At 44.8% G+C, this 15,899-nt stretch overlaps 1 protein-coding gene and 2 long non-coding RNA genes across 3 annotated transcripts; all 3 read left to right on the plus strand.

Annotated features, from left to right (window-relative positions):
- Positions 1 to 191: 191 nt before the first annotated feature.
- LOC150065187 (uncharacterized) lies at positions 192 to 3,882 on the plus strand. Its single transcript, XR_016534915.1, has 3 exons — positions 192 to 286; positions 2,846 to 2,939; positions 3,833 to 3,882. It is a non-coding gene; the product is annotated as an uncharacterized LOC150065187 (long non-coding RNA).
- A 764-nt stretch (positions 3,883 to 4,646) lies between these two features.
- Positions 4,647 to 7,594, plus strand: LOC150065188 (semaphorin-4D-like). Its single transcript, XM_090329325.1, has 5 exons — positions 4,647 to 4,686; positions 4,771 to 5,012; positions 5,880 to 6,055; positions 6,137 to 6,290; positions 7,361 to 7,594. The coding sequence occupies exons 1-5, from the start codon at positions 4,647 to 4,649 to the stop codon at positions 7,592 to 7,594; spliced, it is 846 nt and encodes a 281-aa protein (XP_090185451.1).
- Positions 7,595 to 8,236: 642 nt separating this feature from the next.
- LOC150065189 (uncharacterized) lies at positions 8,237 to 12,109 on the plus strand. The gene is made up of 3 exons (XR_016534919.1): positions 8,237 to 8,303; positions 11,849 to 12,021; positions 12,094 to 12,109. It is a non-coding gene; the product is annotated as an uncharacterized LOC150065189 (long non-coding RNA).
- The last annotated feature ends 3,790 nt before the right edge of the window (positions 12,110 to 15,899 follow it).

The following is a 15,899-nucleotide window of genomic DNA, read 5'->3' on the forward strand; positions in this document are numbered from 1 at the left end:
TATGCAGCACAGCTGAAGATTTAGGTATACAGAGGCTGGGATGGGATAGTAGACCCTGTTCTGTGAGAATAAGCAAGCTGTTGTGTAAAGAGGTCAGAAAGGGAAGCAGGCAGCTGAGTGAGACTTCACAATGTGGACTTAGAACTGCCTCGATAGCTGGTTTTTGATGGTGTTTCTCTCCACCCAGAAGGAATGCCTCAACTACATCTGGGTGCTACAGCCCCTCGGTGCCAGCTCTCTCTACGTGTGTGGCACCAATGCATTCAAGCCAATCTGTGACCACTTGGTAAGTCCACAGACTCTCTCCATTATCAGTCTTGCTCACAGAAGGCTAGGCAGTGGCTAAAAGAAAACAGAGTCCTGTGAAGACTAAGACTTTCTCCAATCATCCATGTGAGGACTGGGGCTGCTTGTAACCAGAAAACCTTGCATAAGAGGTGGCTGAGATGTCTCTGGCATAGAATGTGTCTTGAAGCACAACTCAGAACCATGTGGCCCCTCTGAGCCTTGGTGTCCTGGCAAAGGGCATGGCTTGAAGCAGGGCTCAGTACACCAGGATCCTTGGTGCCAATTGAGGGACATTCTACGAAGTATGCTGCTGACAGATGTACTCTTGTGCTGTGATCTGTGTGGTCTGACTGTGGTGAGCATAGGGTTACATGAAAAGAAGACCTGCTCTTGGGTAGTGTGTTTTCTTGATTGGTGCATTGACAGGCCTTAGGATGTCACCATTCATTGTTGTCTAACCCACTGAGTGGCCTTCCTAAGTACCCCTGATTGGTAGGGGAAGTGGGGTACCTTTCATCCTTCCCAGAGTCACATCCTTGACTACTCTAAATGGCATCCAGTACTTCCTGTTCTCTGCAGGTAAGGAGAGGCCTTTTCCCCCCGCAACCATTAGAAAGAAGGAGAAGGTTATTTAGACTGTTGCCTCTAATCTTTTTAAGACAGATTGTTTTTTTTAATTAAAGTAATCCACAGAAGCAATTCGTTAATAATCACCAACGGAAGAAGAAAGGGTATGTGAAGACTGGAAATGAAACACATTTTCTAGTCAACAACCTTGGATTTATTAAGTACCCTGCAGATGTGAAACATGTTATACAATATCCCTTAATATGTTGGGGATAATTCCAAGGCCCCTGGTGGATGCTTGAAATCTCAGAGAGTAGCAGACCCCACACAATGTACCTGATGACCAAGACAGCTAAGTAGCCAGAAGCAATAGCACAGGTACAATCAACAAAGGGTTTATTTATGTCCAGTACAGAGTAGAGCAGGATATAGGATATCAACATACTACTCAGAACCTTCTTCATTTGGCTGCAGATGACTGAAACCATTCAAAAGGGAACCATGGTTGGGAAAAGACGTGTAAAGCTTGTTTGCTATAACCCTTAATTAATTGGAGTTTTTAATAAACATATCCTGCACTGTAGCTCAGAGGTATAGCACTTGCCTACTCTGCAAGAGACTCTGGGTTTCTGCAAAACAACGAAACAAAGAAGCAGCCCAACTCTGGGTCAAAGAATAAAATGGTAAACCAGATACTGGTGGCTCATGCCTATGATCCTAGCTACTCAGGAGGCTGGGTTATGAGGATCCCGGTTCAAAGCCAGCCTCGGTAGGAAAGTCTGTGAGCCTCTCATCTCTAATCACCAGAACTGGAAGTGGAGCTGTGGCTTAAAGTGATAGCACTCAAGCCTTGAATGAAAGAGCTTAGGGACAGAGCCTAGGCTGAGTTCAAGCCCCACAGAAGGAAAAAGAAAAAAAGAAAAGAAAAATCATGGGTAAGTATGGACTCATTACAAATTCACTGAGGTAGCTAGGCTTCGAGGTTCATTGCTAGATGTTGTGGTCAATGCCTGTGATCACAGCATCCAGGAAAATGGGACAGCATTCAGGAGACTGTAGCATAGTGAGCTCTAGGTCAGCATGGGCTACATAAGGAAATCCTGTCTCAAACAACAACAACCAAAAAAGAAATTCACATAGGAAAACTGGGGCTTATGGTGAAATCCATAGTGTAGATCTACTTGGCTGTGTGTACCCTCTGATGCCAGCATCTAGAGTTAATATGCAGTAGGGAGATGTTTGTAAGATATGAAGACCTTTATTCCTTGAAGACTGACACTTCTTTTTGTTTATATTCAAGAATAATAAAATGACATTTACTAGAAACATTTGGTAAAGCATTTTTAAGGAAGAATATGCCTCATTCATCATTTGTGACCATGTTTGCCAGTTTATCCCTGTCATTTCATTTTCTTGAGAGTGTTCTGGTTCTTTCTGTAGTTGGATTTGTCTGCTTCATTCCTTACCCAGCTTTGGGTTTCCTGTTGGGTAAAGAGATTATCCCAGGATTGAAGTTGTGGCTTGCACTTTCTTTAAGTGGGGCTTGAATTTACTTCGGGTTTTGAGTCCACAGATCTACTTGGCAGATGCCTCAGTGGGTAGAGGGAGGGATCCTGCTTTTGTATTTGTTTTAATTTTGTGTTGCCGGTTTGATAATACTATGGCCTTCCTGGTGTTTATTTTATACACGGCTGTAGTCACCTGCTGTGCATTTCTTGTCTTTGATTCTCCCTGGCCTCCTAACAACCCTGGAGCCAACAGCATCTCTCCATTTTCCAGATGAGGAGTCTGAGTGTCTGAGATCATGTGTAGCTTGATCAAGGCCAGAGACTTGGTGTGCAGACTGAGCTGTGTAACAGAGCATGGCCCCAAGATCACGACCCATGTGCGCAAGCCTGCTGGTTTAAAGCATTGAAGAACAGTTAAATGATTTTTTTAAGGCACATTATCAGATATCTTATAAGGCTTTTTTCTCTTTTTGCCATTATAGAACTTAGGATCCTTTAAGTTTCAAGGGAAAAGTGAGAATGGCAAAGGAAGATGTCCCTTTGATCCTACGCATAGCTACACATCTGTCATGGTTGGTGAGTCCTGCCATTTAGGTTTCTCTTAGCCTCAGAGGGTATTGTCAGGTTTTGTGATCCCATACAGGACACTCAAGAGCTCTCCTTTCCTTAGTCCTATTTACTCTAGCTTTCTTTTAATATCTTCTGCCCTTACAGAAGAAATATGTCCCTGGGCACAGACTTTTTAGGAAGAGTTTTAAATTCATCCCTTAAAGAAGACCAGTGGCCAATATAGTATCATAGTACATTATATCCATTATTAATACACAGCATTCCGATGTCCCTTTTGGGAAATAACTTTGCTACAAATCCATGTCTTACCAACAATGGTGTCAGAAATGTTCAGCATGAGCCTTGACCCTAAAGGGTACTCACTTCTGTGCCCAACTTATAGTTAGTTACATGGGCAATTTTTCAACTATCTGAAGTTTTGAAAGTGTACCTATACACCATCCAGACTTCGCCTTAGTTCATTGAACTACATCAATATTCATCAGCTAATAAACTAGAGGCTTTATGTGAGACAACCGGGCCTTTATACAAGCTGCTGTAAGTGTTCTGAGCCTGTTGGCAGCAGTTGAGATGACTAAGTTGTCCACATGGAGTAGAAGATGCATTAAATGTGTTTCAACTTAGGATGGTTTTATGGGACTATAAACCATGATAACTTGTGTTCACTGTCATTTTACCAGATGTGGGGGTTCTGCCTTGCCTTGTTAGTGCCTGTTATCTCATAAAATGCAAATCAATGTAACCTCTTCAATAAATGGAGGCCCTAGAAGTCAGGCAACTATCTTTTCTCCTCTGCATAGGGGCTTAATTTGGTTTAAAAGAATCTCTTTTTTGTGCTACAACAGAGGTATTGACCTGATTTCCTTCCCTGTCTTCTCTGTACTCCTGGACTGCTGCAGATGGAGAGCTTTATTCTGGGACACCAAGGAATTTTGGGGGAAGCCAATATACATCTCTCGAACTTATTCCCAGAACCCCCTGCGGACCGAGTATACTATCCCATGGCTGCATGGTAATGTGGTTTGTGTCTCACCTGGTAGATGTGCACCAGATTACTTCCCCTAAACATCCCGAACCTAGAGGATTCTGAGCTCTCTTCTGCCCCTGGGCAGTGAGAACAATGGAGAAAATCAGGGTCACTTCCAGAGTCTAAGGAATCTGATTTAGTTTGTTCTCTAACAGAGAACTGTTTTGAGACTGCTTTTATCTCCCATTCTGAGAATGGATTGGGAATACTCTTGTAAAACTGACACTGTGATGGGAAATATAGAACGTTTGTCCTGTTGGGATGTGGTGTCATTTTAGTATGCCATTAAAGGTACAGCCCCATGCCCTTTGGGGCCTACTCAGATGGGTCTAGGATGCCTTGCTGTCTCCAGGTAACGCCAGGCTGATGTCTGACTTTGAGATACCAGCAGAAAGAAGTTACTGGCTAGGGTTTTCTTTGACATGTTTGCAAGCATGACCCTGGCATCTTTGAAGCCTCTTGGTCGATGGGTCGATTTATGGCCTGATACCCAGAGATAGATAAGCAGCTTCCTGTCAGAGTGGGCCAGCCAAGAGTCTCAGTCTCAGTGTATCTGCTTCTGGTAGCTAGAGTTAGTTGATTTAGTCACTTGTTTAAATCAAGAGCTGGTATTTTTGGTAACTGAAAGGCTCCATTAGAATTTGGGGCTTGTATAGGGGAGATATGTGTGCTGCAGGACTGCCAAAATGGTAATATCTGAGGCTGAAGAGAATGAGGCAGGCATGGGTTAGCTCAGCACTGTTATGACTCAACCCTAGAGTTTGTTTACTAAGTGTCACACATATGCACACATTCCAGATGTTCTTACAGAGCTGCACCACTGGCTGACCACGACACCACCAGGAGAAGGTAGCAGCACAGCTCTGTGTGCAAAGATAATTCCGTGTCATCTCTTTGCAGAGCCTAGCTTTGTCTATGTGGATGTGATCAAAAAAACCCAAGACAGTCCTGAGGGTGAAGATGACAAGGTCTACTTCTTCTTCACAGAATTATGTGTAGAGTATGATTTTATTTCCAAGTTAAAGATCCCCCGCATCGCCAGAGTGTGTAAGGTGAGACCTGCCCTACCCACGCTGAACTTCCATTTCCCTTCTTGCCACGAATGTCATAGTTGAGGGTCCTAGCATGGACTAGCCTTCTGTTTTCAGACACTCGGCTGGTGTCTATGAGAACTAAGGGAGCATTGGCATCCAGCATGCAACCAATTAGCTTGTGATTCTCAAGCCCTGCCTCAGACCTCCACGGCAATAGTGAGAATGGTATTTTGTATAATGTGCTCACTGGGTTCTGTGGCAAATGGAATCCCACTGTTTGTAGCTCTTTGCTAACTAGTAGTGAGCTATAAACCAGTGCTTGAGCTGAGGAACAAACCACATTAAACTATTTCTCGGGCTCAAAGCTTGAAGAGGTATGGAGTTTGTAGGGATAGGGAAGGGTACAGGAAATTATTTTAAAAGGAGGTGCTTGGCATAGAACTTGAGTCTGGAAAGCTCAAAGTTTATGGTTGGCATTATTAGGCAGTCAGGGTGACAGGTCCTAGATACAACAAGAGGATCCACAGAAGACATAATCAGTAGAAGGCAATGACCAGGCATAAGATTCATGCTAATGTGATTTCTTACTCCAAAGAGTAAAAAGAAATAGTAATAGACCGTGACTGACCACAGGAAGGTAATCATATATAAGAGGGATCAGTTCTTTGGAACACAAATTCATGGGAGTTCAAGTTGTCTCTTAATCACCAAGGGTCAGTCCAGATCAAAACTATGGCTGAGTGGTACACTGTGGATACGGTTGTTTTTAGCTGTCATCCAAAAAGTTATAAGGGATGACATCAGAGTTAGGTACTTTGCTTCACTTTGATCCAGAGTCTGATCCAAGCTCCCATGGGAAGACATGTGTGGTCTCTGATGCTTTAGGGGGACAAGGGTGGCCTGAGGATCTTGAGAAAAAAGTGGACCTCCTTCCTGAAAGCCAAGCTTATTTGCCCCTGGACAGACATGGGCTACCACTTCAACATACTGCAAGATATCTTTGTGCTACGGGATCCATTCCTTAAAGAGCCTGAATTTTATGGACTTTTTGCCTTGAAGCTGTAAGTGCCTTTGGTGGGTGGAGTATATGCCCTTTCGACGGCCTGCTACTCTGGAAACTCACTGTGGCATGCCCTTTGCAGCGACAACGTGGAGCTTTCCGCAGTCTGCGCCTACACGCTATCCATGGTAGAGGAAGTCTTCACACGCGGGAAGTTCATGCAGAGTATCACGAGGCAATCTCAGACCAAATGGTTGAGCTACCATGGCCCTGTGCCTACTCCAAGGCCAGGAGTGGTGAGAGACATGGGGTCTCCAGGAGAGGGCTATGCTGGTCATTCAAGGCTCTAGGCTCACAGGGTGAAACTTGATATTGTGCTCCCTTTAGGGGTGGGGCCTCGACAGAGGGTTTCTGTCTACACAAGAAGTGGCCCCTGGGCCTGAGGGCTGCAACATGCAGCTGAGCCCCTCTCCCTTCTGTTCGTTCTACCCCAGATCTCTCCACACTCTGTCCCAATAGAATATGCTAATGCTGCACGATATCATTAAGGACTAATTCATTTTAAGTTTCCCATAGGAAAACACACCATTTCTCCACACGGACTTCTGTAGCGTCCTGAGCTATCCTGACCAAGAGTCAATGGGGAGTCACAATTTTTCCTCCTAAAAATAGTAAATTTTAGGTACAAAGAGAAAAAAAGAATCTAGGCTGTCCTGGATAGCCAATCATTGTTATCCACACAGTGTTCAACATTCAAATGGGCCCTGACCTGTCCGTGTGACTTCTTCCAGGACCAGCTCTCACTCGGTGCCAGGTTCTGATACCATCATCATCCCTTCTACATGTATGGGCCCTCTAAACATACTGATGGTTTTTAACTAATAGATAATTTCTGCCCTGATTATGGACAAGTCCAAGTTAATCTCAAAGCAGAGTTCTATCTTGTGGATGTGCTATAAAACTGTCCTCTAACTATTGCAAAAAAAAAAAAAAAAGACTCAGGTTTCCAGCTGGGTGCAGTGGCTCACTCCTGTAATCCTAGCTACTCAGGAGGCTGAAGTCTGAGGATCATGGTTCAAAGCCAGCCCGGGTAATAAGACCGAGAAACTCTTATCTCCAATTGACCACTAGAAAAGTGGAGGTGGCACTGTGGCTCAAGGGGTAGGGCAGTAGCCTTGAGCTGAAGAGCTGAGGGACAGTGCCCAGGCCCAGAGTTCAAAGACTCAGGGAAAAGAAAGAAAGAAAGACCCAGATTTCCACTGTCGCCCTCCTTTGGAGGCATTCACTGTGTCCCCAGTGCTGTACCTTACGTAATTAGTTATTGATAATTGGGAACATTAACCAGGAAAAAGTTTGCCCTCATTAGTGCATCAGCCATGAAGCACACACAGTCAACTACACCAGCTCTTTGGATTTGCCAGACAAAGCACTGAATTTCATCAGAGACCACCTTCTGATAGAGGACTCAGTAACTCCAATAGGCAACAGGCCCAAGTTAGTCACAAGAGATGTGAAGTATACCCAGATTGTGGTGGACAGGATCCAGGCTCTGGACTGGAAATTCTATGATGTCATGTTTATCGGCACAGGTGGGTTCTGAGGGTGTGACAGCCACCCTGTATCTGTGTTCTGCACTTAAAATCCTTTGTGAGAAGATCACAAACCATCTTCCTTGAGGCGACCCAAGCCATGTGTGAGAGTGTAAAAAAACTTCTGGAATTCCAGGTCTTCGTAACCACCAGCCAATTGGAGGATTATTTCTAGAATTAGGAAAAGGACACACAGCTACAGTGTCCACCCTTGGAGTCTTCTGTGCCCTCCAAGGGCCTGCCGGGGAACTCAGTTGAACTGACTCCCTGGAGAACCACTAGCAGCTCAGAAGTAACCTTCATGAAATCTGCCTGCCACTGTTCTCAACAACTTTGTTGATGAAAGCTGTCGAGAATCAATCACGGGCCAGGGGCTTATGCTTTATGAGAAAATCAGACTAACCTGGAACTCGAGTTTGCAATGCTTTATTTTACCAAGGGCTTTTTTTTTTTCATTCCTAACGCAGCATTGTCCTCTTTGTCTACGTATCCCGCTGAGGGAATGACTTGAGAATAGAAAAGGGAGAATGTCTGCTACTGAGATTGGTGTCTTCGATATGTCCCTCTTAGACTGCCTCACTGACTTGTCGATTTTACCTTGCAGACCAGGGAACCAAGCACAAAGCTGTGAAACTTAAAAATGGCACACATGTCATTGAGGAGATAAAGCTTTTCCAGAACTCTGAACCAGTCCAAACAGTGCTGTTGTCTTCAGTGAAGGTAAAGTGACTTTGTCAGCAGGACTAGAAGGGTGGGGCTGCCTGGCAAGGTGGCTTTGTATGTCCATGATAATAGACTGGCTTACCTGGGCTGTCTAGTTTATGTGAGGAGGCCGTTGGATATGCGCACAAAGTCATTCCAAGCAGATGAGACAGGCCCTGTCCTGTGATATGGGTTCTTGTGACCCTGAACCTGTGAAATCGCATGCCGACTGTGATAGTGGGATGACCTGTTGCATGTCCTGATCAATAAAGGAACACAGAAGACAAATAATAAGTCACTCTACAGCCTCTAGGTCAACACCATATTCCTCCCAGAGGTAACAGATGTTTACTGCCAATGACCAAGGATTGGGAGACTCGGAGGCTGAAAACTTCAGTACAGGTGCTCTGTTCTCTCCAGTGGTCCCAGTTGGTTATAGATGAGATGTGTAAGAGTGAGCCTGCCTCCGAGCATCACGCTTAGCATGTCCTGAATTTCTCATAGGTCATCAAATATTATGCCTTTCTTTTTAATCTTTGAAAAATATAAGACAGTTAACTGGGATGGAGCAGTGAGGATCAGAGCACAGGCAGATTCTGACTGCCGTGTGTAGCTGGGTAACGCTGGATCACCAGCTCTCTGCTCTTATCTCAGTTTCCTTATCAGACAAGGAGTTTAAAAACACATCTTCAACTCGGCGACTATGACTATTACATGAGTCTTGTGCAGTACAGGATCCGTGGAAATTCTGTGAAACGGGATGGCATCTGACCCTCATGCGATCCAGAAGGAATACCCTGCCATGTGCCGCTCAGCCCAGGATACTTCCCTCTCATTATTCTCTTCATCAGGGCCCCTGAGGGTCTCAAGCACAGGACCCACTCTGTGGTCTGCTGACCTAGGTCACAGTTGTAAGTTGGATCACATTTGTAGCATCCATTGCTGTCCCTGCTACGTGATCTTTCTCATGAACACTTCACTAGCAAGGTCTGGATCTAGCAGAACCAATCTCTTGGGCCCAGTGTGCCTCTCTCCATGCCTAAGTATCTCAGGTTTGACTGCATTGTGGCAGAGCAGCCTGCAGGGGGTGGTAAATATTCACAGTGGCCCTGCAGAGGGCTGAATTTCGGGAGCTGGTACTCCAAGACACTCTCTATGGATAGCTCACAGATGAAGGGTCCCTTTAAGTACCTATGGTGGAACAGAGATGATCTCTTGGCAGGTACATGTTTGTAAATATCCCTCCAGCATCCCTCTGTCCACAGGGCCTGTGACTGATTTTCAGTCCCCAGTTCCTCATCCTCCTCCCCTCAGATATTACAGAGTTCATTTTCTCAGTGGTTCTGAAAGGGAAAGAGAAGGATACGTGAAGTGATCTCTGAGTCTCTGGATTACTGGATATCTGTGTTGCTTTGGATCCTCGTCTTGAGATCCTAAAGGGGCTGAAAAAAATCTAGAAGCTTGCAGCATGGCTGTATCAGCTAGTCTTTGTCTTTCCCCTCCCGCTGTCCTCTCTATTCTGGCTACCAGGAAGGAGATGGCTGCCCCTTCATGTACCTCATTAAAGCTGTGCACTGCTGCTCACTAGATGATCCCCCTCCCCCCTCCTCCTTATCCTCCTCCTCATCTTCTTCTTCCTCCTTCTCCTTCCTCTTTTCCCATTTGACAGTGTTGTGTTTTGAATTAGACCTTGTACTCGTCAGGCAGACGAGAGCCATGCCTGCAGAATCCTTGTTTTATACATAGTCTTGTATGTTTTCCAGGGCTAGCCTGGACTTTGTTCTCCTTATTTATGGTTCTTGTGTAACTGGATGTCATCCTGCTTCCAGTTTGTTTATTGATGATAGCAAGACCTCCCCTGGTGTGCTACAGAGTAATGTACAGAATAATCTCGTAGACTTAGGTCTGCATCCCCACACTCTTTCTACCCACATTATCTGCTTGTGACTGCACATCTGTCTCTGCCTCCTGAGACCTGCCAAGGCGCTTTGTGTCATGTCTGCTGTATTTTATGACTGTTGTTGGTTTGTGAGTCAGGAGAACAGAACACCTTGAAGGAATGCCTCCTGGGGCATGATATCTGTGTAGCTTTTAGCTACTTACCTCTGCAATGGTCTCTGTCCAAGTCTCTATATGTCTTCTCCCTGACCTGTGGAACAGTATATCTGGCTTTACATCCAGAAGAGATACATCAAAGAGTGTGTGGGATATGTTCCACATGTATTCATTTGACAGTAAGAAGTTCCGTTAGCCTTCTGCATTTAGGAGCTCCATAACTATAGTTCTACATTTGCAATTCAGACAGTCTTAGAAAAAATGGGTCTACAGCGAACATGCGTCAGTGTCATCATTTTCCAAACGAGACATTTTAAGAGCTATTTCTGCAGTGCTTACATTACATTGGATAGTATAAAAGGTTGTCATCTTGTAGGCAGGAGGACTATATCAATTCCATACAAATGCTTCACCAAACTCCATGAGGCACTGTGGGGAAGAGGGCTCCTCAAATCGACTCCTGAAGATATACCATTGAAGGAATGTACCCATTTCCCTCTGTTAAGGTTAGCATCCACCAAGAGGCATGTGCTGCAACGGATGATGCTCACTGTCCTTTAGGAGGTGGTTTCCCTCTCACTTCCATGTTTACCCACTGACTTTGTGAGGTCTGACTCAGTTGTCAAAGAGTGATTGCATTCGAGCTCCAGCCCAGCCTCTCAGGAAACAGCTTAGGATAAAACTACCCACAGCTAACCCCACCTTCTACTTCTACTCATTCCCTCTCCTTGGGTAAATAGATGGGGCCGAGCACCTCAAGACTGTCCAGGACCAACAGTTCTCTGCAGGAGTTGTCCCTGCCACCTCACAGGTGTCCCTAGTAGCATCCACTCTGTCTCCTTCTCAGAAAATGTATATACACATCCATAGAAAGGTGACTATCCCAAGTTGATCTGGGAGGGGTTGGGGTCAAAAACTTCCCAGGTCTAGAATGAAGAGGTAATTGAGGCCAGTCCAGATCCAGTCTTATTTGTTGTTATCACAGTTTTCATCTTGGGAGAGGAGTCTCTGTCCCATGTGTATCAGTGCTTACTGAGACAAGTATGTGGCTCTGGGTTTTGGGAAGCCTGCAGCCTGTGAGACTTGAGTTTAAGGGGGGGTTCATGAGCTCTAGCCAAATGCTGAACTGATGCTGAATGTACCCACTGATGGTGAATGAAAGCTGGGTTTCACCTGCTTTTAAAAATACCGACTTGTGATTCCTAAATAGGAATCTGATTCAAGTTCCAGGTGTTCGAGGTTGTTAATGGGAAACAAGATTCTCAGGCCAAAGACAGAGAAGATGTGATATGTGCTCCCACATTCATGCTCTTCTTCCACTGAGTTCATGAGATACAGTCAATACCCCTGATCACTGCTGGTGTCCAGTGCGCTGCTGAAGCTGGTGACAGTACAAGAGGTCAGAAGAGTCTGCAGCACTTGAAGACACTCCATAGCTGTTCCCATAGCTTCTGGAGGGGCTTGGATATCCAACTTATGCCTCTTCTGTCTCTACTTCCTACACACAGGGAAGCAAGTTTATCTATGCCGGCTCCAACTCAGGAGTGGTCCAGGTTCCTCTGGCCTTCTGCAGAAAGCACAGCAGCTGTGAGGAGTGTGTGCTAGCACAGGACCCCTACTGTGTCTGGAGCCCATTTGCCGCTACTTGTTTGGCTCTTTATGAGGCCCAGGGCCGCAGCAGGTATGGGTTGGTTACCAGGGGCAAACTCTTCTATGAATGCACAGTGACTTATGGGTGTTATTTTCTTTGCAGTACTTGGATTCAGGACATGAATGGCAATGTGTCTTCATGCCTAGGTGAGTGATCCCCATTGAAATATCACTGCAACAGTAGCTAGGTCTCCTACCATTTTATAGTGCTTTGAGTCTGTGGTATTTGTTTATCTTGTTTTTCTTTATCCACTCTGAACAAAGGTATTGTGTTGTGTTCCACACCAGTGCGTGATCTTTGTTCCTTTGATTATAGAAAGTGTTTGAACCTACATAGGGTATGTGGGTACATTGGAATGTATTCTTCATGCCCATCTTTTCTGTTTTGCTTAGCTGGAGCTCATTAAAATCATAACCTGTTAAGAATGAGAAAGAAGCAGCTGCTGAGCGCACACTGAGCTGCTCTGATACAAAATCCACAAATGCCAGTGTGAGCAACAAGTGAAAAGTTCCATACTGTAAAACCGTATCATGCGTAAAATTGTGCTTTAAAATGCATACATTTACTCAAGCTCTGTGTATAAGATGTACTTGAGGGATGGGAGTGTGGCCTAGTGGTAGAGTGCTTGCCTAGCATGCACGAAGCCCTGGGTTTGAGTCCTCAGTACCACATACACAGAAAAGGCCGGAAGTGAAGCTGTGGCTTAAGTGGTAGAGTGCTGGCCTTGAGAAAGCCCAAGAACAGTGCCCAGGCCCTGAGTTCAAGCTTCAGGACTGGCAAAACAAAAACAAAAACAAAACACAATGTACTTGAAACACAAATGGATTCTATAGTTTGACTCTGGTCTCTACCCCAGGGTGTTATTTCATACGTCTGTACATAGTCTAAAATATGAACAGATGTGAGATCAAAACGTTTTCTGATCCCAATCGCTCACGAGAGGCATGCAGCTCATAGTTATTCCGGTGCTGTGCACCTGCTTGCAGGACCCCATTCCCTGTGGTTGAGTACTTGGGAGTGTGTTGTGAGTAGAGGCCAGGATGTTCAGGTACCAGCCTTCTTCTCCTCTGAGCAGACAGCAGTCTTCAGGTGATGAAAAGTAGAAGAGAAGGTTAAGACTGGCACTGACTGCCAGATTCCCTGAAGTCATTAGGAGAAGCATTTGAATTTTGACCCAGGGTGCAACTGCTAGTTATAGAGCTGACCAGGGCCTGGTCTCCCCAAGCCTGCTGCATTTTCTCCTGAGATATGCAATGAGGGGTGGGATTTCTTCTACTCAGACTGTCTTTTCCTTGTCCCCAGGAGTCACTAGGCAGGGATTATCTTCTGTTTCTTAGTGCACGTTATAATCTCAATTGTCCTGAAGATGAATTGTATTCCAGTGAGTAAGGCTATTGTTTTATATAGGGTATTAATCAATTTTTTAAAAGCAGTTGAGTATCTGAACAGAGTTGTCCATGCTGTGCACATGTATCTTGACATTCCAGGTAAAAATAATCCAGGCCACTAGCGGCATCTTCTCAAGCATGGTGGGTAGAACTCAAATGTTCCGCAAAGTCTGCCCTGGCCCAGGTTGTGTGGAAATTCCAGGATCGTGTGTTGAAGACCAACAATCATACGTACATGTGTGTGGATAACAAAAACTTGGTTATCTTCAGACTGACAAAAGGAGAGAGCAGTATGTACCAGTGCCTGTCAGAAGAGAGGGCCAACAACAAAACTGTCTTGCAACTTCTTGGCACTCACATTTTGGAGGTGGCAATGGATCCACGGCCCTAACCTTACTAGCCTTCCAGAAGATAGGAGAACCACCAGAGTGTCAGCGGTGTTTACTCAGAGCTCATCTTCCTCAGCCCCAAGCTCTGCATGCCACATTGCCCAGAACTTCCCAGCACTGTGCATATTTGCAAATTTGTGTCCTCAACACAGCTTCCCAGCTTTGCTCAGAGACGACAGATATCACAAGTCCAGTGACAATCAATCCCTCTTGTGCTTTCCTTCTTCCATTTCATTTTCTTTTTTTTTTTATCTTGGTCTAAAAAAGGTAGCAGGGATATTTGCCTGTAACTGCTTGAAATTCTGTTTGAATTCATGCCCTGCTACTTGGGAAGAAGGACAAGTTGTATTTTTCTAACGGAAAGCAGTGTGAAAGGTTGACATTGGTGGAGCCCAGAAGCTTCTCCTAGGTAAATGGAGAGGATCCCAAGTCAACTCTGAACACCAGCTATGAGAAAGAGCAGGTCACCATCACCAGTAAATCCATACAGAGAAGGAAACTCATATAATAGAGGAATTTTCTGTCAGGGAAAAATTATAGAATGTCAACTGTGTGTTCTTGCCTACGTATAGAGTAATTATTGTTTAATACATTCACCTGGAAGCTCAGTTTTTGTTTCTTTCCTCTTGAGCTGAGGCATTTTTTCATACAAATTTGCCTGCCTGCCTGCTTCCAGCTCCTCTCCCTCCCCCTCTCTCTTTTGTTGGTCATGGGGCCTCTCTGAGCTCTTCAGCTCAAGGCTAGTGCCCGGCCACTTTGAGCCACAGCACCACTTCTGGTTTTCTGGTGGTTAGTTGGAGATAATTTCCAATGAACTTTCCTCCCTGTGCTGGCTCTGAATTGCGATCCTCAGATCTCAGCCTCCTGAGTAACTAGGATTATAGGTGTGAGCCACTTACACCCGGCTTTCCTTCCTTTCTTTTTGACTCTTCAAGAGGACTGTTCCACCTTCATGACACGGGCTTTCCGTGAAGGAAGGTGACCTGTGGCTCTGATGGCAATAGGGCTAGACCATGAATGGAGGCTCATTGTATAACCCCTAGCCACGGCTCTGGTGGAAACCTCTTGTCCAGATGCAGGGAACCTTTACAGAGATGACTTCAGTTGTTTGAAACGATGTCTCTTTTGCCTTACACATCACCCCACTCATTGCCCATGGAATTTCCCATTGGTCTATTCCCTCTCAGAAGAGAGGGAACTGCCCACTGTCACAAAGCTATCACAACAAGGCCACCATTCCACCTGACTTTCATGACTGCCACTAAAGAAGTGAACGCGCTATTGTAATCCTCTGCTAGGAGAGTTCTAGATGTGTACTAATTATTACAGATGAGGGAAACCATTGAGCCTAGGTTTGTTCCTTTGGGTCTGACTTACTTCACTTAATATGATTTTTTTCCAAGTCTTTCCATTTCCTAACAAATGGGGCGATGTCATTCTTTCTGACAGCAGCATAGAATTCCATTGTGTATAAACACCACATCTTGTTGATCCAATCATCAACTGAGGAGCAACTGGGTTGGTTCCATATCTTCACTATGGTAAATAGTGCGGCAATGAACATCGTTGTGCTAGTGGATTTAGTATGTCCTTGTTTCTGGACAATTGGGTAAATGCCAAGTAGTGGAATTGCTGGGTCATAGGGGAGCTCTGTGTTTAGTCTTTTGAGGAACTGCCATACTGCTTTCCATAGTGATTGAATGAGTTTGCACTCCCACCACCAGTGTAGTAGTGATGCCTCCTGGCCACATCCCTGACAGCATCTGTTGTTAGGATGAGGCCAAATTAATGGACCTCTAGGACATGGACACAAGAGCTTAATTATAAGTGACTGTTAATCTTTATGATTTATGTTTTGCTCTCTTCTCTTGTGTTGCCCTTTGCTTAATTTCATATTGTTACTGTATCCCAATTTGTTACCTGGTACATTATAAAGATGTTTACTTGTTTATTTGAAATAGGAGGGGAAAAATGAAGGGAGGGGGGGAGGGAAATGGGGACAAAAACATAAGAAGGGATATAAATGTGTGAGAAGTAATGCACCCTCTATCTGGCAAATATAACTGTAACCCCTCTATACATTGAAATAAAAAACAATTATAAAAAATTTTTGTCTCAATGTAAACCTAGG

Source organism: Megascapheus bottae, chromosome 3, assembly GCF_031878675.1.
Source record: "Megascapheus bottae isolate mThoBot1 chromosome 3, mThoBot2.hap1, whole genome shotgun sequence".
NCBI classification, from domain to species: domain Eukaryota; kingdom Metazoa; phylum Chordata; class Mammalia; order Rodentia; family Geomyidae; genus Megascapheus; species Megascapheus bottae.

What these genes read in the sequence shown, in the direction of transcription:
- LOC150065188 (XM_090329325.1), top strand. Translation starts at nt 4,647, where the DNA reads ATGGTAATATCTGAGGCTGAAGAGAATGAGGCAGGCATGG. An exon ending in GCATCGCCAGAGTGTGTAAG is followed by an intron (nt 5,013 to 5,879) that starts GTGAGACCTGCC and finishes CTGATGCTTTAG; the next exon opens with GGGGACAAGGGTGGCCTGAG. An exon ending in GGACTTTTTGCCTTGAAGCT is followed by an intron (nt 6,056 to 6,136) that starts GTAAGTGCCTTT and finishes TGCCCTTTGCAG; the next exon opens with CGACAACGTGGAGCTTTCCG.